Below are 25,378 nucleotides of genomic sequence, written 5' to 3' on the forward strand. Positions count from 1 at the left end.
CCCAGAAAGACGAAAACACTGCAGGAGCTCTAAGAAGCCTATTTGGATGAACAGAGAACTTCAAGAGGAACTAAGAAAGAAAAGGGAAATGTTCAAGAAATGGAGGGAAGGGCAGAGCTCTAAAGAAGAGTACCTACAGGTTACTAGGCACTGTAGATCAATCATAAGAAAGGCCAAAGCTGAGAGTGAGCTAAGATTGGCCAGGGAAGCCCATTGTAACAAGAAAAGATTTTTCAGTTATGTGAGGAGCAAACGTAAAGTAAAGGAGGCAATAGGCCCACTGTTGGGTGCGGATGGACAAACTCTAACGGAAGATGCATAGAAAGCAGAAAGGCTTAGTGCCTATTTTACATCTGTTTTTTCCCACAGGTCAAAGTGTTTAGGCACATTTAGAGATGGCCATAGCCAAAGGACAGTGTCTGGGTGGCAGGTTAACATGGATAGAGAGGTTGTCGAGAGGCATTTAGCTGCACTAGGTAAAGGTAAAGGTATCCCCTGTGCAAGCACCGAGTCATGTCTGACCCTTGGGGTGACGCCCTCTAGCGTTTTCATGGCAGACTCAATACGGGGTGGTTTGCCAGTGCCTTCCCCAGTCATTACCGTTTACCCCCCCAGCAAGCTGGGTACTCATTTTACCGACCTCGGAAGGATTGAAGGCTGAGTCAACCTTGAGCCGGCTGCTGGGGTTGAACTCCCAGCCTCATGGGCAGACAGCTTCAGCTAGCATTTCTGCTGCCTTACCACTCTGCACCACAAGAGCTGCACTGGATGAGTTCAAATCCCCTGGTCCGGATGAAATGCACCCGAGAGTACTCAAAGAACTTTCCAGAGAACTTGCACAGCCCTTGTCCATCATCTTCGGAACCTCTTTAAGGACTGGAGATGTCCCAGAGGACTGGAAGAGAGCAAATGTTATTCCGATCTTCAAAAAAGGGAGGAAGGATGACCCGGGAAACTACAGACCAGTGAGTCTGACCTCTGTTGTGGGGAAGATAATGGAGCAGATATTAAAGGGAAACATCTGCAAACATCTGGAGGACAATTTGGTGATCCAAGGAAGTCAGCATGGATTTGTCTCCAACAGGTCCTGCCAGATCAACCTGGTTTCCTTTTTCAACCAAGTAACAGGTTTGCTGGATCGGGGAAATTCGGTTGATGTCATTTACTTGGATTTTAGTACAGCTTTTGACAAGGTTCCCCATGATGTTCTGATGGATAAATTGAAGGACTGCAATCTGGATTTTCAGATAGGCAGGTGGATAGGGAATTGGTTAGAGAACCGCACTCAAAGAGTTGTTGTCAATGGTGTTTCATCAGACTGGAGAGAGATGAGTAGCGGGGTACCTCAGGGCTCGGTGCTTGGCCCGGTACTTTTTAACATATTTATTAATGATCTAGATGAGGGGGTGGAGGGACTACTCATCAAGTTTGCAGATGACACCAAATTGGGAGGACTGGCAAATACTCCGGAAGATAGAGACATAGTTCAACGAGATCTGAACACAATGGAAAAATGGGCAAATGAGAACAAGATGCAATTTAATAAAGATAAGTGTAAAGTTCTGCATCTGGGTCAGAAAAATGAAAAGCATGCCTACTGGATGGGGGATACGCTTCTAGGTAACACTGTGTGTGAACGAGACCTTGGGGTACTTGTGGATTGTAAACTAAACATGAGCAGGCAGTGTGATGCAGCGGTAAAAAAGGCAAATGCCATTTTGGGCTGTATCAACAGAGGCATCACATCAAAATCACAAGATATCATAGTCCCATTGTATACGGCATTGGTCAGACCACACCTGGAGTACTGTGTGCAGTTCTGGAGGCCTCACTTCAAGAAGGACATAGATAAAATTGAAAGGGTACAGAGGAGAGGTTGAGAGGGGACATGATAGCCCTCTTTAAGTATTTGAAAGGTTGTCACTTGGAGGAGGGCAGGATGCTGTTTCTGTTGGCTGCAGAGGAGAGGACACACAGTGATGGGTTTAAACTTCAAGTACAATGATATCGGCTAGATATCAGGAAAATTTTTTTCACAGTCAGAGTAGTTCAGCAGTGGAATAGGCTGCCTAAGGAGGTGGTGAGCTCCCCTTCACTGGCAGTCTTCAAGCAAAGGTTGGATACACACTTTTCTTGGATGCTTTAGGATGCTTAGGGCTAATCCTGCGTTGAGCAGGGGGTTGGACTAGATGGCCTGTATGGCCCCTTCCAACTCTATGATTCTATGATTCTATACTTGTTTTCAATTCACGCTCTGTTCTGAATGTATGAGGAGGGCCTAACAGTTTCTTCTGGCTCTCAGATGACAAAGGCCTCATTGCACAGCATGAAGATCAGTATGACAGTTCTCTCTAATGAGTACTGGGGAAAGGGGCGGAAAGCACTCACCAAGCACAGGGCATGGAAAATCCTCTTTTCCTACTGGGTAAAGACATCCTAGCTATTTCTCCTGGGTAATCCTGACACAACAGAGCAATGCCAAAGCCTTGCCAGGATCTCTGGTACTACTTCTATGGTGCAATGTCTCCCATGGGGTCATGTTTCACTGTCCTAATCATCCAGGCTGTAGCATGGAAAGATCTAGATTCAATCTGTTGCACAACAGGGTGTAGATTTGATTTGTTGGCTTCATGCCCCTTTCCTGACAGAGTAGGTCCTCAGAAATGAGGAGCAGGGAAGGAAAATCTTCCATCTGAGATAAGCCTTTGAAGTCCTTAGTTTTTCCTCATGATTCTCTACATCTGTTTTTCTCTTTGTTTTTGTTTTATTATTTAGATTTCCTATGCATTTGTCAATTCTGCAAGGAACAAAAAGGAGTTTCTACCTAATGGAGTTTTCCTTACCAAGGCAGGAATATGACTGGGGGAATCCAGAAAGAGGTGCTACTGCTTAGGAAGTGCTTATTAGCTCTGGTTACCAATCCCAGAGGCAGTACTTTCCCTAAACTGAATGCTTCCCAGCCAACAGAATGCCTGCTCTCATGATACAGCTACTATATAATAAAAGGTTAGAGAAAAGCCATTCAATGGGATGATTTATACAGGAAACTCAAATGACTTACCAATGTGGCTTGCTCACAACAAGAGACTTTCAAGCATCCTCCACATGGCAATCATACCACAGAAATATCTCTTAAGTTACCACTTTTCCTTCAAGGCTTTGTGTTGCTATACTTAAGGATTAGCTTATGCTGGTCAAGTATCATAATAAATCTATCTGCCCAGATTGCCAGTTAAGATCTTCTTTTCAAAACTTGCAAAGTAGGCAGTGACTGCTGGTTTCGGGCAACAACTCTGTGGGAAAAATTACATCCACCATAGAGGTTTTGCTCAAATACCAGAGCATTTCCTTGTTGCCCAGTGACACTTTCAGAATGCAGTAGAAGTGATGTCACTGCATTGCTGGTGAACTCAGCTTAGGCGTCGCTTTACTTCCAATATGCCCCCACTTACTTAACTTCCAATAAGTACCTGGCAACTCTATTCTGTTCCCAAATAGGGCCATTATGCAGTAATCAGTTTACAGAGGCCCTTAGTGGCTTAACAGCAATGGTAGTATACCACAAAGAAGAAAATACATAAAAGCCTACGAGACATTATTTGTAGCTTGAAACTACTTGTAACTAGTTGTGATTAAAATATTAATCTTTGGTAGAGACTCACAAATAGAATGTCCAGAAACAAAAACATAACATAAAAATGAGCACTAAAAGCAGAAGTGTGAGCCACATATAAGAGAAATGTAAATGTCAATTTTGATTATACCACCATTTTGGACTTCCTTAACTTTACATTACACACAGTTAACAATTTCTTATATGATCAAAACATTGCATTACCCTCTTGTCTGGTTCATAAGAAGAAGCTTCAGTACTGGGCAAAAGATGAGTGATGGTTGCTACCAAGATCTGTGGACAATAAACATTTTCTTCAAAATGCTATCAACAGGGTCATCCATGATAACCACCAATGCAATTAATTCTTTTTATTCATCCCTTACAGGTTAATGCACTAATATAAATGTATTTTGTCAGTTCAGTAATTACTCAGCACTGTTACACCTATTTGTTTCCTGTTCTCTGTTGACCAATCAGCATTATTTGCCAAGTCATTTCAACCATGTTAAACTTCCTGACATCTTTTAATGCCATTCTGAAGCTGAGTATGACACAGGATCATAGTCTTTAGTCAGAACAATCCTCTTGATTGTAGCTGAACTTCTCTGAACCTCTTTCAGATTTCATTTTAGTTGCCTCCACTGCCTGTATCAAAGTCTGCTTTGTTTCACTGAAAAATATTACAGCTACCATGACCAAAGGCTTCCCTGTGTAAGGCTATTATGGCACAGCAGAAAAGAAATTTCAGCTATTGTGGAATTGTCTGTATTGGAAACCAGTAAGCTGGATATTATGCAATGATCTGTTTGCCGCTCACAGTAGCTAAATTCCCACAAGTCACCATGCACCCTATCTCAGCTAATGTGGAATCAAGGTGCAAAGTGGAACAGAGAATTTGTTTCCGGCCATATTACTTAGAATCTATTCAAAATGAAATTTATATTAGGAGTCAAAGTAGTCATGGGTTAAAATTTGGAGTTATAATACAGGAGAAAAAACAACAACCGGTCATTTAAAAAAACTGAAGTGTTACAAGGAAAACTGCATTCAAACACACAAAGTGAAGAATATAATGTTTATGATCATTTATTTGCTAATGCCAGAAACCCCAAAGACTAAATTGAAGTGCGGTACTTCACACAGGAAGATAAAATTAATGCAACAGAACAGCAAGAATTGATTACCCCTGAATATATACAAATGCCATAATATAGACAGAAACAGATACAGGGATGGAGTAGTGATCGTATGTCAAATAGGATATAGGGTTGCCACAGAAACACTCTTTATGAGCAGGATCTTTATAGTCTAGTTATCAAACTCGCCTACAATCCAAGACTGTTTCTCTGCCAGGAAGCTGTATGGAAAGGATTGTGTGGGTGTATGGACAGTTTTCTGCTGGAAATGGGTAATCTAGTTGAGGTTATTCTTGCATTTGTTTCAAGTTTCAATACTGTGATTTGAATCCTCTTTGTGATGAGCTGTTGTGTCCTTGGCTAAATGTATTGTCCTGACTGGCAACTTTTATACCACTCTGGTTTTTGGACATAAGACTTGATTCTGTTGCCTGTATATATTCAGCTCTGAAATGTGCGCTTGAGATTGTGTTAGCCAATTTATGTTCCTGTTGCTTGTTTCTCCTTTTGGAACACGCAGCTGACTCCAGTTTGAAGTAGCCTGACCAAAGACTTCTCAAAGGTCACATCCGTTTTGAGGGATCCTCCCTATCTCCCTAGTCAGACAGTTAAAAAGCTTTTGATCTGGTATTATAGAGTCTTTACTTTTATGTTTAGATGTTTTCTGCTTTGTAAATTCTAATTTACTTTTAACTTTTGGACTCCTTGGGATCTTTGATATCCCACCAACCTTACTGACCCTGATAACATTTGGATTCTTTTGTTCCTTCTACAGGAAGCTTGAAGCAGAGTTGTGGCTGTTTGAACAGCTAGACTGACACTTCTCCAACTTTTTTTTTGGAAGAGAACTGAGATGGAGTAGAGTGAAACCTGGATGTCCCAGGCTACCATGATCCTGTTAGGTCTAGGAAATTAAGCATAACTGGCCCAGGGTACTACTTAGATGGGAGACCACCAAGATATTCCAGGGTTGCTACGCAGAGACAGGCAGTGAGAACCCACCTCTGTTGTTCTCTTGTCTTGAAAACCCTACGGGGCACCAGAAGTAGGCTGCAATGTGACAGCTCTTTCCTCCACCATACAGTGAGGCAGAAATGTAGGGTAAGAAAAAAACCTTAATTACTTCTATACTCTCTACTACAGTTCACTACATAAAAGCAACAAGCTCCTTCATGAAAACACTGTGAGTGGAAATACCGGTCCCAGAAGATAATTTTAGTGGTAGTCCAAGTACTCAAGTAGTTGCTACTCTGCAAGGAACTCTGCTTAAAAACAACTCTCATTAAATAATCAAGTCACCCAGCCTCAGTTTTCCTGATTTTTTTTTGTTTTGCTTAACATTGAAAAAGCCTGCGTTTTGCTTCATTAGGCGGCTTTTGCTTACATCATTTTCCAGTTTCTATAATTTTGGTCCTACTGCCCAGTGTTATTGGAGGTTGCACCAGCTGGGGGAAGGTTCTGAGGCAACTGCCTTCTAAAGTGGAGAATACTGAATTCCCCATTCTGGCATCTCTTATAGATTCTTTATACTCCAGCCACCCACAATCGAATGAAAAGGGGGACAAATAGCTTTAAAATAAAGACTGATAGCATGTAAGCTATGTGCTCCCTAAAGGATTCTTATTTACATACCTGCTTGACTAAGGCTGTATTTATATGTAAGGTAAACAGAGAAAACTGCTTCTTAGATTTTTTACTTATCAGACGAGACAAATATGGAGATGAGTGACATTAGCATGTATAGTGAAATAAGAAACCACTATCTCTATTAAGCCTTGGGAGTTCCATTGTCCTGAGTATTATAATAATTTGTATCTCGGCAATCTCTGGTTCACTGAAAAATTATAATCAAAGAACTTGTCAGTTGGGCTTGAGCCTCAAAATTATAACCTAGACCTATAGGAATGATCCATACATGAAGTGCAGGGGGCAATTTGTACTGCTTTTCCTCCCATGGCAAACTTTTGACTCCTACCATGTGCTGTTTGGGGTTGCTCAGTATTTTGGATAGCACTCAGGACTGCAGTAGGAGCAGGGAAGGGGAGAATCCCACTGCACTGAAAGAAATGCATTTTGTTAGCAAAGATTTTGTCTTGGATCCAGGCCTATATCTCAAAATCTGAAAGGAATGCATTTGCTTGGGAAAAAAGGAATTAATAAAAATTATATTAAAACATTCCTTTATCTTTTTCAGTTACCTGAATAATTTTTAATGGTGAATCAGCTTGGTACTTTTGTAGTCTGTGTACATAATGAATCAGCATATTAAGCATATTGCAAGCAACATGTGCAACTGTTTTATTTGGAAACTGAAAAAGAAAACAGAAATAATATTAAAAATAATACAACAATTTCAATACTATGTAACATTTTATGTAGCAAACGTATTTAGAGGAAAGTTGTATTGGCTACCAGTTAGCTTCTGGATCAAGTTTAAGGTTTTGGCTCTTACCTTCAAGGCCATCTGTGGCCTGGGCCCTGCTTATCTGAGGGATCGCTTGTCTCCTTATTCTCCCCGCAGAGCTCTTCACTCTGCGGGTTTGAATCTGTTGGTTGTTCCCAGTCCCCGGGAGGCACGCCTGACCTTAACCAGGGCCAGGACCTTTTCAGTCCTGGCCCAAACCTGGAGGAATGAGCTCTTCCACAAGACATTTGGTTGAGGCCAGGCCAGGAAGATCGTGTCCCTCCCTGCATAGGCCCTATGTGCTGAATATCTGAGCAGTAGTTACCCTCTTGGGACAGTGGCTGGGGTGGTGATAGGGGTTTGTTGCTAGATATGGAGGGGGAGGATGTAAATGGGATCTGCTGCTAGTATTTGTATTGTATTTTGTTGGGCTATATGACCATATATAAGCCGTCATGAGTCGTCAGGGCCTGGGAGTGATGGCTAAAAAAAAAGCCACTATAAAAAAATAAACAAACAAACAAGCAAGCATCTATAAATTAGATACAAAGTTTAAAGCAGTCAAGTACAATGCTCTAATTTGATTATTTCATTTAAGGCTGATAAACAGATAGAAACATCAAGGAAAAGGAGTCCCTTATCAAAGGAGGCAAACAAAAAAGAGGATACAATTTGTGAGGACTGTACGGTAGCAAAATACACACATATTTATCTGGATGAACATGGCTAATATGTACTCAATTCACCACTATTAACAGTCCTGCCCCCCCCCCCAAAAACAAAAAACAACCAAGTTGGATATTTGATTAGATGCAAACTAAAGCTCTCCTTAAATCAGGAGCAAATGATGAAAAGCAAAAAGTAGCCAAAGTAAGATAAGATCTGATCAAAAACCAAACTTACAACATTAAATTCATGAGTTAGCGCATCTTAAATGTGTAACTCTAAATATAGAAAATATTCTAGTTTGGACTGGAATAAGATTTCCTCCTAAGTGGAAGAAAGCCATTGGATCCAACCCAATAGCTCTAGGGACCAGTTCATACAATAGGGACTAAATATCTGATATACATGTTTGCAGTATCACATTTTACAGTCCTTAAATTAAGGGGATTGCAGCCAATCACACCTGTGATATACCTTTTAATATAAGTCAAGTTTTGGCTTGCACAGACATAAAACCACATTTTGTGAACTGGCCCTCCTCCTACGGTTCACTGAAAGCTGTGGGACAACTGAAGTAGATATTTACTCTGACACACATTTTAATCTAAAAAATTGCTATGTTCTAAAAAAAATCATTTAGAAAGTACTAATATTGACTCGTTTACCGTTGGAGAAATTTTAACAAAGCAAAGGCATAAACTACCCCTTTCTGGCAACAAAAGAATAATAGGCATTGCATGCCTAAGACTGAAGCGCATGACATTACAACAAAGCTTTTTATGATCTGCCAAAGGATGCTGAGGAAGTAGCCAAAGACAAATACAGCAGGCTGAATGCACAATGTCTGCTTAAGGGCTTGGGTAGAATCCAACATATTATGATGAACATCAAAGAAAAATCCTGACATTCAAACAACATGTCTGCAGGAACCAAAATCAAATGCAGGTAGCTAGAGGTGTCCTTCGAAAACTGGCTCTATAAGAAAACAGTCTCTACATGTGGCAGACAATAGGTGAAGAAGCTGGAAATGTTCACCTGACAATGGTCTATTGTTGGGTTTAAGGGTAAATACCACAAATATGAACTTGGCAAGCAGCATCAGGTACCCAGACTGCCAACAATTCAAAGCCATCAATTTGAAGACCCAGGGGGGGGGGATGTTTTATGACACAGAAAGCTCAAGCAGCTATCGGAAACAAATGTCTTTTCCAGCTGAAAAAATGTTTTGTTTCAAGTGGAAAAGACATTTAGTAAGTTATTTGTCAGTCCTGAGATGCATACCTACTCTTTATTCAGAAACAGTAAAAAATATCCAGTGTGAATACTAAGTAAGTTGGGTCAGTTACATGGCTACCAATTTCACAGTTTTCATAAAGTAGGGAAAATATTAAGAATAAATAAGATAGGTTTTTCACTTACGCTAAGCCCAAATATGTTTCCTTTTTTTGGACACAACTGATTTGGCCGCACCAATCCATGTTACGGCAATCTTGAGGCTAGATTACTGTAATGTGCTCTGTGTGAGGCTGTCAGAGCTCACAGGCGTTTGGTTGAGGCCAGGGTGGTAACTGGAGTTTTGATCTGCGGATCCCCTCTATTCCTATTCCTAACTTTTAACCATCAAGACCATAGGGTTATCTTGCTTAGGGTCTTCAGCTGGGTCCATTGGCTGGAACAGTGGGGCTGGGTGTAGTTGGGTTTAGATTTTAATTAAGCCTCCATCAGTTGTTACTGCAGAGCTGCTACGCATGCACAGTGCCGAGGTTGCCGGGGGCGCAAATGCGCATGCGCAGCAGCTCCGTGCATGCGTGTTTGTGCAGAAATGCTGCGCATGCACGGTGCCCCCGGGCTGCCGTCTCCCCCCCATCCCCACAGGCGGTCCCCAGTCTTACAAAGGTTGGGGACCGCTGTAGTAGACTGCTAAGTACTTGCTCCTTCCTGCCCAAAACCTCAATGCTGTATAATAGACAAGGAATAATTTTACTGGTAAACAATTTTATAACTGGATCTACCAGGCATCCCCCCTTTTGTGTGATAAAACCTCATTATTGCACCCAAGGTCTTTGCTGCCGAGTCTTTTAAGGCTGCTATTGCCCCTGCCTTCCTACTCAGATGAGCACAGGGTGCAGAAGAAGAAACATGTTATATCATACTATGATTGCTGATATAGTTACCGAACTCGCCTTATGTCTGTTGTTAGAATTGCTGCTAAAAGTGATGTTAAAACTGTTGACAATCAACACATTTACCTGGGCTCTGTTACCCATCTAACGTTGTCTGTAAACTGCACTGAGCCACAGGGGAGGGCGGTATATAAATGGCAATAAATAAAATACATTGATATAACAAATAAATAAATATATAGATAACCTGAAATACAGTTTGCCTTGACCAAACCTTCTGGATGCCTCCAGCACCTTGGGAAGGAGGAAAGTGAAGGAATGTGCTTTGTATAATGTAAACTTGTGGGGTAAGTGCTGACCTAGTGGCCCCATGCCATGTCGGAGGCTCTAGTGTTGGCCTGGAGACTTTGGGTGTGGTCCTGGAAATGACTGACAGTGAAGGAGTGGAATTATTGTATTCATCCAGGCATCTGAGCCAGCCCTATGAGGTAGATGTATAAAACCCTATGCAACTATTTATTCTTTGGACAGAAGCTTTGGACACTTAATCTGAGGGCAAATGAACCCTGGGATATCACATTGACTAAAGGAAGAAGAAGAAGAGTTGGTTCTTATATGCCGCTTTTCTCTACCCGAAGGAGGCTCAAAGCGGCTTACAGTCGCCTTCCCATTCCTCTCCCCACAACAGACACCCTGTGAGGGAGGTGAGGCTGAGAGAGCCCTGATATCACTGCCCGGTCAGAACAGTTTTATCAGTGCCGTGGCGAGCCCAAGGTCACCCAGCTGGTTGCATGTGGGGGAGCGCAGAATTGAACCTGGCATGCCAGATGTCCGCACTCCTAACCACTACACCAAACTGGCTCTCACCAAACTGAATTTTTCCCCCTCTCCCAAAAGACTACAATTTGATGGCATCCAATGAAGCTGGTGGGCAGTAGTTTCAGAACAAATACTACTTTATGCAGAGAGCGACTAAAATGTGGCATTTGCTGTCTGAGGATATAGTGATGGCCACAGGAATAAGCAGCTTTAGGTTGATTTATGGAGGATAAGTATCAATGACTACTAGCTTGAGAAGAACCTCCACATTCAGAGGAAACATAATGAGAAGGTCTTGGCCTCTATGCCCTGTTGTTGTTGGCCATTGTGTGAGTCAGGATGCAGATCCAATTCAGAACAGCTTAATTTTATGGACAGCATGTAATATATAAAGTATCTCAGTTCTAAAATAAAGTATCTCCCTTCAAAAAAGGGAGGAAGGATGACCCGGGAAACTACAGACCAGTGAGTCTGACCTCTGTTGTGGGGAAGATAATGGAGCAGATATTAAAGGGAGCGATCTGCAAACATCTGGAGGACAATTTGGTGATCCAAGGAGGTCAGTATGTATTTGTCTCCAACAGGTCCTCTCAGACCAACCTGGTTTCCTTTTTTGACCAAGTAACAGGTTTGCTGGATCGTGGAAATTCGGTTGATGTCGTTTACTTGGATTTTAGTAAAGCTTTTGATAAGGTTCCCCATGATGTTCTGATGGATAAATTGAAGGACTGCAATCTGGATTTTCAGATAGTTAGGTGGATAGGGAATTGATTAGAGAACCGCACTCAAAAAGTTGTTGTCAATGGTGTTTCATCAGACTGGAGTGAGGTGAGTAGCGGGGTACCTCAGGGCTTGGTGCTCAGCCCAGTACTTTTTAACATATTTATTAATGATCTAGATGAGGGGGTGGAGGGACTACTCATCAAGTTTGCAGATGACACCAAATTGGGAGGACTGGCAAATACTCCAGAAGATAGAGACAGAGTTCAATGAGATCTGAACACAATGGAAAAATGGGCAAATGAGAACAAGATGCAATTTAATAAAGATAAGTGTAAAGTTCTGCATCTGGGTCAGAAAAATGAAAAGCGTGCCTACTGGATGGGGGATACGCTTCTAGGTAACACTGTGTGTGAACGAGACCTTGGGGTACTTGTGGATTGTAAACTAAACATGAGCAGGCAGTGTGATGCAGTGGTAAAAAACGCAAATGCCATTTTGGCCTGTGTCAACAGGGGTATCACATCAAAATCACAAGATGTCATAGTCCCATTGTATACGGCACTGGTCAGACCACACTTGGAGTACTGTGTGCAGTTCTGGAGGCCTCACTTCAAGAAGGATGTAGATAAAATTGAAAGGGTACAGAGGAGAGCGACGAAGATGATCTGGGGCCAAGGGACCAAGCCCTATGAAGATAGGTTGAGGGACTTGGAAATGTTCAGCCTGGAGAAAAGGAGGTTGAGAGGGGACAGCATGGCTCGCAATTGGTCCCTTGCTGCCGGATCGACGAATCAGGAGGCACTTCCGCCCCCCTCCACGCTCCAAAACAGCCGTCCGACTGCCGCCATTACATGCAAGCCTTGCAAGCCCGCAGGTCACCGCCACCGCCGCCGCCGCCATCACATCGCTCACTGGCCCAGCCAGCCAGCAGCGGCCGCCGGGGGACGCTTCGGGACCGCCGGCAGCGGCAACACGACCCACCACGGAGCGCCAGCTGCCCAGCTCCCACGACGCTGGCCGCGGCTGCTCCCACCTGCCGCGCATGCGCAGGACGCCCCGCTGCCGCCCATAACTCGCATGCCGGACCAGCCGGCCGGCCAGCAGCGGCCGCCAGGGGATACTTCGAGTCCCCCGGCGGCGGTGCCGCACTCCACCACGCGGCCCAAGCTGCCCAGCTCCAGCAGCGCCACACGCAGCTGCTGCCCTCCAGCTTGCCTGCCGCTTGCTCTCCAGGTAGGCTGCGAGGTCCCGCCCCTCCTGGACGACCCCGGACGACCCCGGACTTCCCAAGCCATGACACACAGCCCCGCCGCCCTCATCGCACGCCCCGCTAGCGCCCTCTGCATTTTACCTGCAGCGGGCTTATTTTCTAGTAGTATATAAAATAATTTTAAATAGGACGTGCACAAACCAGCAAAGGCATGTTCATTCAAATAGAGTGATTTATTTTGTCTGGATTGTGACCAATAATGTATCTTTGTTTTAAAAGATATAAAATCTGAATGTCAAAAGTGGAAATCTGTAAAATTTCATGGAACCACTTTAATCTGCTCACATATATTGCCATACACACTGCAAGCATTTCTCTTTCTCTTCTATATGGAAGTCATATTTCACACAGACCACTTGTGTAAAGGTTCCCAAGGTTGAGAACCACTGATGTAGATAAAGAGGCTAAAATTACTTTTGTGGAAGAATCCAGCTCTTACAACTAAGCATGGCAGACTGTGAACACTCCTTTCTGTTTTGGGGAATGTTGTCTAACTTGCAGTGATTAGCCAATGTTTGGAAGGCTTTCCTAGTACTGATCAGCTTGTGTGAAAGCTATGTCAACTTTCAGGAGACCCCTGCTGGAAGCTTTGCTTTACAGCTAGTCTTTTTTGGCAGCTATTTGTCTTCTCGGATTTAAATGTGATACTAGGCAGTCAAGCATACCATATGGCACTGCACACATTCGGGCCCAAATTCCTTTGTGGGCACTGTTAGCATGCCAGCATAGCACCTTCACAGGCTGTGGATCTCTGGTGGCACAATACTGCACAACAAGGAAAGCTACCTGTTTTAAATCAAAGCAAAATCAGAGTTCAGTGGCACCTTTAAGACCAACAAAGACTGAATAAATCTTTGTTAGTCTTAAAGGTGCCACTGATTTTGTTTTGTTGCGCTGCTTCAGACCAACACGGCTACCCACTTGAATCTGTTTTAAATCAGACACACTGTGCACACTGTGCACGTGGAGCACCTCACAGTTAAGTGCTTATAGCCCATCATCATGGGTTTTAAAAACTCTCAGACTATTGGCATACTTAGTTCCTGATGCTGGAACATGAAACTGGGCACATTCAGTTTTTTTGGCAGGTTCAGTGTCAAGTTACCTGCTAGTCTGGGGAGTTTTCTTCAGGAATCGAACATCCCTCTTATATTTTTTATAAATCTGAATGACAAGAGCTTTTTGGAAGATATGAAAAATCTGCCTGATATGTCTAGTGTCCTGAATGTTCATGCCTGGCATATATAAGTGCTCAAATTTTTACTCTTGCACAGGTGGGCCTTTATATTTTCTTCACATCCTTTCAGAAGGTTCAGCAGCAAGAAGTTTAATCACTCTCCAGATTACCCTGGGTATAAATTATTTTCTGTCAACTGCCTTTCAAAAGGAGTCTAAGGCTAAATGATCTGTTCTATACGTTTGTGTCACTTAAAAAAAAAAGTTAGACTGCAATTCAAGCTCCAGGTTTGTTCATTGAAGTCACTCCATGTTGTCAGGATGTCTTTATCTGGCCTAAAACTTTCCATGATGGTTTGACTTCACCCGTTGCTTAAAAGATGGATTGAGTGATAAGAGCTTTTCAGTAGCATGGACAAGGTTTTGTAGTCACTTCAAACCCAAGCTATTTTGGAGTGGCACATAACATAGCCTCTAACGGCAGGGGTTGAGAGAAGCGATTAGGATCTTTGTGCTGAGGCTTTCAATACGGTTGAGACACAAAAGTTGTGACTTCACACTGTCTAGAGGAAATAAATGCTGCCTATCCTTTGACAGAGGAGCTTGGTTGGAGCTCGAAAAGTGTTGCTGCATCTGTATTATAAGGCTGCAATTTGCTTTTGTCAGCTACCATTCCAGTTCAATAGTATGTGTACTACACTTGTCAATAAGACGGACAAGGGACATCATATCTGGTATCTGTACTCATTCACATCTCTCTACAAGAAAAATTGCCTACGCAGACAGTCTTTGAATAATGTGGGTTCTCGCTTCCAAATAAGAGATCCCCAAGATTTGTTTCTTACACATTTATCAACTTTTAAAATTTCATATTAAAAAAAAACAAGGGGAGAGGGGTCATAGTTCACTTGTTTTCTTTCACCCTTAAGGACCAAAATAAAATATGGTAGATTAAGTGCTACAATTTTCTACAGAAATGTTCGTTTTTCAAAAAACAGGGGAAATGCAAAACATGTAGATCAGTGGTTCTCAACAGCTGTAATGCCGTGACCGCAACCGTGGCAGCGGTGGGGGCGGCGTGCGCAGACCCACAACAATCTGGAGGCAGTGTGGAGGCGGCCAGTGCCATGGCTCTGCTGCCACCACCACCTACCACCAGCCACCGCCTGCTATCAGTGCCGCTGGCTGCCCTTGTTTTTTTCTTGAAGGGAGAGGTGCAATTTGTGATTGTGCGCAGGTGTACAACAATTTGGAGGCGACGTGGAGGCAGCTAGTACTATGGATCTGCTGGCCGCTGACTGCTACAGCCACTGTCGGTCACCACAGCCTCTAACCTGGCGACCCCATGGAAGGGGCCAGGCCACCCCCCTTGGGGTTGGGACCCCAGGGTTGAGAACCACTGATGTAGATAAAGAGGCTAAAATTACTTTTGTGGAATAAATTTTTAGAAAAGGGATTAGAAGGTTGCTATAGAACCTTGCTTCCCATCTTCTGTACTTCTCTTTCCTTTAATATTTCACATGAGACATAGCTTAGTCACTCTGTGTTCCACTGGGCTCACCTTTTCATAAGCACAATATAACTTCAGTTTCAGTAACTATGAACAAGGTTTAGTTTCCTATTATTTTTCTTTTACTTTTGTGAAGGATACAGCAGTCACTGGTTGGATCCAGACTAATGTTTTCATAGGTGCAACAATTCCAGGTTTACAGCCTCTCTCCCCTGGTGACAGCCTGGCGTGCTCCCCCCCCCCCCATCTTATTTCTGAGGTAAAATAATTTGGAAGAACAGCAGCAAAGGCAAAGAAAGAGGAGGTGTGGGGCATTTTCCCTGCTCCTCCTGCCTCCTCTGGCCACAGTTCAGTGAGCACTGGTAAAGCCATAACATGGGGAGATGGCGCCTTTCCTTCTCCCTCCTCATCCTTAGCCCATGAGGGTAATGGGGTCATGGGAAGACAAAAAGCACCCCCAGAGGTTTTGGAAACAGCCTCTCCATCAGGCCTTCCCCTCAGCTCTGCAGCTTCTGTGAAAACACAGGGCGGAATGAGAACTGGAGGTGGAGGCATCTGGGAGAACCAGGTTCAGACCTGTTGCTCCTGAGCCAGGACCTTGTCATCTGGGTCACCCAGCGCTGGTCACTCAGCCTGGCACACCTCACAGGGCTCATGAAGAATTGGGCAGTTTGGTGTGCCTCCTCAAGATCTTAGAAGGAAGAGAGGATGCAAAGAGACAGATTGTAGCAGTGCTTGGCTGCTAAGAATGGGCGTATGGGTTGTGTGTGCTGAAAAATTACCTTATTTACTTGTAAGGACAATGACTCATCTCCTAAACATGTTATATATGTGAAAAGTAGCTAACCTGTACAGAAATGTAAGATATCCTCCACCCTTTAAATGGTATTCCTTGAGAAAAAAAAGTCTTAAATACGATTAAATACATTTGTTTGGGCTTTTGTGGGTTTCCCAGTAAATCAATTGTTTTCACCGCTGGGAATCAATTGTTTTTGTGTGTATTTTGAGTAAAATTAGTATTGTTAATTGGGTTTCCCTGTGTCCTTCATAAAGTTTGTATCTCTGGTACCTGGCCACGCTGGATTCTGGAGATTTTTGGTGGAGGGATCACCTGGGCATGAAATTAGGGTCACCATGGGTGGGCAGGTAGTTGTGAGTTCCTGCATTGTGCAGGGGGTTGGACTAGACCCCTGGATGTAACTTCCAACTCTGTTTCTATGGCCTTATATTTTATGGCTCACATGGCCTGGCCTGATAGTGATATCTATGGCAGATCTGACCCTTGCAACAAATTAGTTCAACATTTCTGGTTTAGAGCTTTTAAATTTCCACCCAAGGGCTTGTGCCACCCTATGTACCTTCTGACAATGGTACAGGTTGAAAGACTAAGTGCATACTAGAATAAACCACAAACATATTAGAGACATCTGCCGCCTTGTCAGACAACGTCTTCCTAATCTTTGCCTTCGAGAGACTGCCCTAGCAAGTACTGCTCCATGATTCCCTTCAACTATCACTCTGTGCAAAACTATTACTTAAAAAGTTGGGAAATAAGGGATAATCACTGACAATAAGTACAACCAAGAATAAAGATAATCTGAGTTCTGATTCCTACAAACTGCTAGATATTACTGAGTAGATTAAAACATAAAAGCTTTAAGAATGTAAGAAAATCTGGCATATTTTAAACTTGCAACGACCTGCAGATTTTCATCAACATATCAGCCACCACCCGCAGCCCACTAGAACAGCTTTTGGGAATGTTTTGGGTGCATACTGGTTCAGAAAAGCCTTTAAAAACATGTGGACTACTATGTACTAGGCTTGTGCACCAGGAGCCCAATCCAGACCAATTTGGCTTTGGCACTGAAGCTGAATCGGTCTGGATTGGGCGCCTGGTGCACCAGCCTACTAAGTACAATCATTTGACCTCCAAGTCCTGTTTACTATGGTCTTACTTTTAATGAGGCACAGATTACATTAAGGGCTTCCTTGATCTGGGGGTGATGGGATTCATGTACCAGTTCTTCACAGATCCATATGCCAAGGCTGCATAGAGCAACACATCTGCAAAACACCAACACATGGCAAGTCAGAGACTGATTTCAACGTGGCTCCATTTCCTTAAACATATTCTATATCTATTACTTTTAAAAATGGTATTATCAGCAGAAAATGAGGGTTTCTTCATGTAAAAATGTAAACATTTTAAAGATTAACTAAGTACATTTGCCAATGATCTTTCCTTATCTGTACCTTGCAGGCCCAGATGGTTCCTCTCTTGCAGAATTTAATACAGTTTTTATGATGAGTTCCTAAAATAAGAATGTTTAAAAATCAATCAAGACAGAATGGGTGAAAGAAGACGACGGCGACTAGCAGAGCTGGGTTTTTGTGCCCCCCACCTGAAGGAATCCTTAAGAAGTTTACAATCACCTTCCCTTCCTCTTCCCACAAGAAACTTAATGAGGCAGGCGAGGTTGAGAAAACTCAGACCGAACTGTGACTAGCCCAAGGTCACCCAGCTGGCTGCATATGGAAGAATGGGGAATCCAACCTGGTTCTTAATCACTGCTGTTCTTAACCACTACACTGATGGCTCTCAAGGACAGCAAATATTCTTTTTACAGTATCATGATAAAGACTTGCTCCCTTAGGGGTGCTATAGCCACATGCGTTTTGCTGATTATCTTGGGCCATCCTTCTCTGGGCCCTGTACCTACCTGCAGAGCCATCACTCTGCCTTATAGAGAGAAGGCCTAAATTGTTGCTTCCTTCTCCCACAAAAACATACAAATGTAAAAACACAAACAAATAGGTATCTTCCACATACATGGATACATGGATTACTAGCTGGCCAATACATTAAACATAATATTCAATCCTATTCAGAAGGGAAATGATTGAACTACTACTGAGATGAAAGATATGTCTGTTCAAACATGATATATAGTTATAGATATATAAGTATTTAACTATCTGCTTAAAACAATTCTAAGCATACCTTAACATCTGTGAACTGAGACACAACAATGTCAGGAGTGTTTGGGTGTAGAGCTGGGAGTTCACAATATAAGTTGGGAAAGCAAACTAAAGAGCCTAATAGAACTTGTGCCTCTACTCGTGGTGCCTGTGAAAGATAAGACATAAACATTTAATTTTCAGTCCCAAATGAAATGAAGCTTAAATATGCATAACAAGATTTGTTGTAAGCATCTCATATTATACTGGCCTACTCTTCCATCTTCCTCAAACTGTTGAAATTAGATTGGGATAGGGACTCAGGGACTTATATATTCTGCTTAGACTGGATTGTAGAAGCTTAACTATCACCAAGGTGATAAATAAACAAATAAACAAACAAACAAATAAACAAATAAATAAACAGAACATTTGTAAAGAAATGGACTTTAACACCATTTATAAAAAAACCTAACTAGTGAAAACCTAAAATGTACACACACATGAAACATATAGCTTTATACTAATACTGGCAAACAAAGCCTGTTGTATTTAAAAATTCAATGGGCACTAGCCCCCCCTCCTGCCCCGGGCAAGCCAGCTGAAGCCTGGAGAGGCCTCAGCAGGCCTTTTTGGGGTGTGGAGGGGGAAGTGCTGTCGGGGACTCCATTCTTCCCCTTGCTGCCCTGGGTAGCCCTGCCAAGGCCTGGCAAGGCCACAGCTGTAACTGCTTGGGGTGGCAGGAGCGCTGGTGGAGACTGCCCCCACCCCCAGCACTGCTGAGGCCTGATGAGGCACATGAGGTGGGGGCGAGCACAGGCATGATATGTGGGTATGGTCATTGGCCTGATTAGAATAAATAATGAGCCCAGAATCCAGTATTCAAGAGGACTGTTATAGATCTCAACTCTCACCCCTACTCCCACCAGCCTGCAGTCCCAGGCCCTCCACCCTCCCTTCCAACTCCCGCTGGCTGCCTACCTTACCAGGGGATGGTACTTCTTTCATATGGAAGGGGATGTGGTCAGGAGTGGAATAGCCTTCCTGATTGGCCTTTTGTTAGATGGATAGTCAATCAGGGATGAGAAAGCCAGGACAGCCTATCTGATTGGTGGTTAGGCGATGAGAGTCTCAACTCCTCCCAGCACCCTCTTACCGTTTTATTTATATGTGTTGAGATTCAGATGGTAAATTTATTCAGCATGTCACGGGTGTTTGGTTAAAGAACAAGGATGACATGACAATTACTAGGAGTTGAACAAGTAAACTTTGTATACAGCATGCTGTTAATATATATCTTAGTTACATAAAATCACAAACAAGTATGCAAATCAAGAGTAATGCCTGAAACTAAATGATCACTTACATTAAGAAAAGATGAAGCTGCCACTCTGCCAGCTGCTATAATGAAGTCCATGATCAGTGTGGTAGCACCAGGCAAACCAAGTGAAAAAAACTGAGGAGAACAGTGCTTGATGATTGTATTTACAATATCCTTGAAAGAAAAGCAAACAAGTACTAATTAGACAAGTTTCTTAAAGTGTTTGTAAGACATGATAAAAGAAAAAACACACAAAATAAGTACCTGAAATCCTGTTCTGACAGAGTCAAACCTGGTGAATCCCAACTTGCCTTTTGAACAACTCTGCTTAACCCAAAGAGGAATAACAACAACAACAACGGATTTTCAGAGTAAGCTTTTGATGCCACACAAAACATGATATGTGGGTATGGTCACTGGCCTGATTAGAATGAATAATAAGCCCAGAATCCAGTATTCAAGAGTAGCGATCCCCAACCTGTGGGCCGCAGACCACATGTGGTCCTTCGACTAATTGGAGGTGGGCCCCGAAGGACGCCTTCTCTCCCCCCCCGGCCCTTTACTTCATCCCCCCCCCCCCCGCAGCCCTTTACAACACACTTCATTGTTGTGGCATGTCTGCATCTTATTTTGAAGGGATGTTTAAACATTACCATAGCAATCAGAGAGCGCTAGGGCAGTGGTTGAGAGTAGAGGAGTAAACGACCCCCCCACCGGGCCTCAGTAAAAGGCGTTGAGTGGTCCCCGGCGAGTGGTCCCTGGCGTTGAGTGGTCCCCGGTGATAAAAAGGTTGGGGACCACTGTTCAAGAGGACTGTTATAGGACTTGGGTTTGCCTCTGTTGGACTCTCTTCAAGAGATAGGAAGTACACATGAAACTGCATTATACGCAATCCGACCACTGGTCCATCACAGACTTTACTGTTTACTCAGATTAGCAGTGGCTCCCCAAGGTCTCAGGCAGTGGCCTCCCACATCACCTCCTGCCAGATCTTTCAACTGGAGACTGACCCTGGGACTGTCTGCATGTCAAGAAGATGCTCTACCACTGAACCACAGTCATAAGAATTCTGCTGTTTTGGTTATGATCCAGTCCAGCAAATGTGAAGATGAATTTAACTTCACTTTATACCATCATCATTTAAAGTTTAAGCAGGCTCTCAGATGAATGATTTAGCAGTAGAAAAGAAAAAAATCATGTCTGTGTTCTACAGAGTCTGTCACCACCACTCCTGCTTGTCCTGAACTATGAATATGCATTATTTAACTTCTGAGGAACATGGATTCAAGAGACTAAAGAGAACATCCCTGGGGAGGGTAGTATGAGAGCAAGGATAGATGCGTTTTTATTTAAACATCTATTCTACATCATATTACATTTTTAGTATCAAACTATATGTTACATTTCTCAGTACATTGTGTTCCAACTTCCAAGTTTCTTTTCATGCCTATTATAAGATTACAATGAAATTAACACACCCGCATAAAGGTAAGCATCACAATGTCACAATGTCACAATGTCAATATTTATATTTTCCTACACCAACTGGAAACAACTTAATTCCAATTATCAGGATATCAGACCTTTATTAAACTGTGGAAAACTTCAATGACAGCTAAAATAAAAACCAAAAATTCAAGAATTTTATTTGCTTGAGGAAATGAAATATTCTGTTAAAATAGTTAAAACTTACAATTTATAGAACATATGTGTAGAGAGAGATTAAAATTATATTAAATCAACTGAATTTTTTTAAGGACATAGTAATTGTCAGTGTATTAAATACATATAGATTCCATAACCATTGCTTCTTCAGACTTAAGCTATATCAAGAATGTTAACTAAAGCACAGACCATTTTGTAAACAAGCCTAAACTTGTGCACAAGGAAACAGAAATGTAATTACATTCCTTTGAAAATCCTGTCACAAATAACATGCTGAGTATCAAGGCTGTCTGTCACCTTATAGATCAGCAGTTCAGCATGAGAAATCAAAGGGGGTCCCCTTGCATTTGCTTTTCCTTCCAGTTTAAGACTCCTGAATATCATGCCTCCCCCTATCTGTGCCAAAAGGTTTCATGTGCCAGATGTAATAGAAATTTCCCAACTGAACAGTGATCATCCCCTTCTTAAATACATAGTAAAACATCTTTATGTCTGTGATTAGCCCTGTACATACAACAAAACTACAGACAATACAATGTGCACAGAGGTGGAGTGGGAGTGAATGTTGGCCACAGAAATAGGATAGCTGGAGGCACAGACTTGGACTCTTTTATCTACACAAGACTATTGTGTTCTGCATTTCCCTACCTCCGACAATGAGCTGTGCTGAGTACTGGCACAGAAATTCATAGCATGATGAGACATCAGGACATGGGTAAATTTTATTACAAATTATAGGTTGGGATACCCTGGCACACACTTCACGTTTTTCTAAATGTCTTGCTCTAAGGGTCAGCTTCACAGCGTTGTCTTGCACCGCAAGATTTCTTTTGAAATATTTGTGTGTGCAGACTGAAAACATTTTCCAGAAGCGTGTCATGCATATTCACAATTATCCCACAAACAAGATTTTACAGGAATTTCAATTCATGAGAACATCTTTGTTAGGCAACATTACCACATACATACATAATGGGAATAAATCTAGAACATATTCCATGAAAGTAAACTGCCTAGTCACAAATGCCTGAAAGTTAAACACAGAAATAATAGAAGAGAAAAATGGTGAAAGGCAAATGGAAAATGCAGCGCCGAACAAAAAAAAAGGAATTAAGTTTTCTTCTAAAATGTAAGTGTGCTGCTAACTTTCTAAGGCAAGAAGAAATCTGAACAGGATTACTGGAACCACTGTCTCTTCATTTGCCAATGAACCTTAGTTTTCTGGGAAGGTATTTTATTCAGCAGTATGACAGGTTCTTGGCAATTCTGCTGAAAAGGCACTGCCTTACCAGAACTGTTATAAATTGGTAATTAAGATGGTTTAGCAAAGAAACTATACATATGAAACAAAAAGTTACAGTACACTACCCTAAATTATTGTTCACTCAGATTTGACAGACTGTTCAGAAGCCTCTAATAACAATTACAAACCAAGATCCTGAGCAGACTTTCAGAGACAGAAGACAAAGTGACAAACCTGTGTCTGGACCACAACACCTTTGACTCCAATTAAAAGCTCCTCTAACCAAAACAATGCACTTCACACAGAAAATTAACATTTCAGGGAGAAAGCTAGTTTAGAACGTCTAATTTACTATGTACAGGGAACTATTTTTGGGGGGGGGGGGCAAGGAGGAACATTTAGTAATGTGAGCTTAAAACATTACAATCCATATAGTGATATATCACTTCCTCTCCTTGTGTGCATTGGGTCCCTGCCTGCAGGCTATAATTAGCCACTCTAGTCATTTGCAAAATGTGCTCTGAAGACCCTCAAGGGTCTTTTGCATACTTATCACATGTCCCTCAGCAAGATGCTCAGCAAATATCATGCTCTTACTTTGCTATGTGCAGTTACAAGAACTTGTTCAAGGATGGATTATCAGGGCAACCATGAGTTCCAACAGGCCTAGTCAGCACTCTACACAAACAGACTATGAGTCTAGAATATTTCCTAGGACAGGGGTCCCCAACCTCCCCAAAGGTATGTAGATACCTTTGGAATTTTGACATGGGGTAGGGCACAATCACAAAAAGGCTGCCACAAATACGTCCCCTGAAGAGCACTTCATTCAGCCAATTCCAACCAGTTGGTGATCCCCGGCCCCAGAGAGGTGTGACTGGCCCGGACACCAACCTGGTGGAGCCCTCACTGAGCTTTCTATGTTCTGGAAGACTTGTAAGACAGCACTCTTCCACATTTGGTTGAGGCTGGGGATTACCCTCACCACCTAATGTGGTCTCCGGCTGAACCCCCCATTAGCCTCCATTCTATGCCTAGCCAGTAACACCTTAATGGTCAGGTTCGTTGGGGTGCTGGAGGTAGGATGAGTTGGTTTAAATGTTTTAAGTTTTAATGCTATATGTTTTTTCTTAGTTGGTGTAAGCTGCCTGAGACCACTCAGAGAGGGATGGGATATAAATTAAAACATAAATAAAATAAAAAATGGCTGCTACGGGAGGCAGAGCCAAATACAAAATGTCAAGGATTGAGGTTATATATAACTCTAAAAGTTATATATAACTCTAAAACTAACTCTTCAACATTTCAGGCACAAGCTCTGTTTAACAAAATGCTTTTTAATCTGCACAGCCAGTCACCAATCCTGCTGGGCAAAAGCTCCATTTAGCCTTGCCTGCATTCTAAAAGCACTTGGCAGGCATCAGGAAAGATGCCTGCCACGGCACCTGTGGCCACTTGCCCTAGGGTTTTCTACATGGAAATATTCTTCAGTAGGTATATCTTTGTATAAACAATTTCCTAAAGGCGGGAAGGTTTAAAAAGGTTTAAAAGCAACATGTGAAAAACAATTCCCAAAGTCAAAAGTACTTTTACAACTTCTGATGAGAATGTACTATACCTTTAAATATATTTGAATTATATTCTCAGCGTAATGGCCTAAGAACTCCCCCTCCCCCCTCAAAATACTCTCCCCTGTAACATCTGGATATGGCAGTCAACATGGGAGAAGCCTGGAAGCAAGGGACGCTGATGTTGTTCTAGATACCCTAATAGATTGCTTTCAACTTATGTTGATTTTAAATTGATGCATATCACTCTGAAACAGCTACGCCAAGAGGGGAGATCTTATCAGTCTAACTTAATTATAAATAAAAATAAAATAAATGGCCATTCCTTCATGATTATTTTTAAAATGGGGAGACAACGCTTACCTGATCAACATGAAGTAGTCCACAGTGCATTATATTGTAGAAATGAGTTAAAAAGTCTCTGTTTGGGGACACATCTTGTCTTCGCTTCATTGTATTACAAATTAGCTTATAAGCATGTAATTTGCCTTGTTTGTATTTATCACTCAACATGGTTGCCTAACATAAAAACCCAAACAAAATAAAAAATAAAATCAGAATATTTCAAACATCACCACAACCTTTTGTTTGCTTGTTTTCTTATTGATTGGTCTATGATGTATTTACCTTGAAAAGCCATGGAGTAAGAATTCTCAATGGAGGAATCAAAACAGGTGGAGAAGGAGATGTCATGTTATCAGACGAAATGCCAAGATTATCTCTGATCTGGAATTATTTAGAAACAGAACAGAAATATACACTGATATGTATCTACAGTTTGATTTAATATCAAAATTACCACCTTTCAGAGTTGGAGAGCATTTAACTTTTCAAATACCTTAGCAAGATTCTGCCAAAGTTCACAAAGGTAATCAAAAACTTGGGCATGTATTTCAGGATCCATAATGGAATTGACATCTCCTAAAATGCCTAGCATTCGCCTCCACATTACAGTAGCAACATCTGCATGCCATCCAGTTAGGGTTCCTCCTGCCATCACACTACAACATTCAGATGGAAAATCACTCGTTTCTGTAACAGGAGAAAAACATAACATCAAGGCCAATGTCTCTCTAAAACTAGAATTTTAAATGGATGCAGTGTTGCTACCTTAAAATATAAAACCGTTTAAATATCTAATATGTATCAGATTAACATAATACTAAACTAACAAACC

At 42.1% G+C, this 25,378-nt stretch overlaps 1 protein-coding gene across 17 annotated transcripts in view; it reads right to left on the reverse strand.

Annotated features, from left to right (window-relative positions):
- The window catches only part of RALGAPA1 (Ral GTPase activating protein catalytic subunit alpha 1), a 150,307-nt gene that overhangs the window by 60,562 nt on the left and 64,367 nt on the right, over positions 1 to 25,378 (reverse strand). For all 17 annotated transcript variants that reach the window (XR_013228512.1, XM_077323125.1, XM_077323123.1 and 14 more), the window contains 9 exons: positions 25,040 to 25,233; positions 24,829 to 24,927; positions 24,565 to 24,720; positions 19,771 to 19,899; positions 18,448 to 18,573; positions 17,700 to 17,758; positions 17,402 to 17,510; positions 6,951 to 7,061; positions 3,839 to 3,907 (listed from right to left, as the gene is read on the reverse strand). Coding sequence is in view for 16 of the 17 variants with exons in the window: in XM_077323125.1 (XP_077179240.1) it covers positions 3,839 to 3,907; positions 6,951 to 7,061; positions 17,402 to 17,510; positions 17,700 to 17,758; positions 18,448 to 18,573; positions 19,771 to 19,899; positions 24,565 to 24,720; positions 24,829 to 24,927; positions 25,040 to 25,233 (1,052 nt within the window). In the remaining variant the exon portion in view is untranslated. The remainder of the gene's footprint in view (positions 1 to 3,838; positions 3,908 to 6,950; positions 7,062 to 17,401; positions 17,511 to 17,699; positions 17,759 to 18,447; positions 18,574 to 19,770; positions 19,900 to 24,564; positions 24,721 to 24,828; positions 24,928 to 25,039; positions 25,234 to 25,378) is intronic.

The sequence above is a fragment of the Paroedura picta genome, chromosome 2 (assembly GCF_049243985.1).
Source record: "Paroedura picta isolate Pp20150507F chromosome 2, Ppicta_v3.0, whole genome shotgun sequence".
NCBI lineage: Eukaryota > Metazoa > Chordata > Lepidosauria > Squamata > Gekkonidae > Paroedura > Paroedura picta.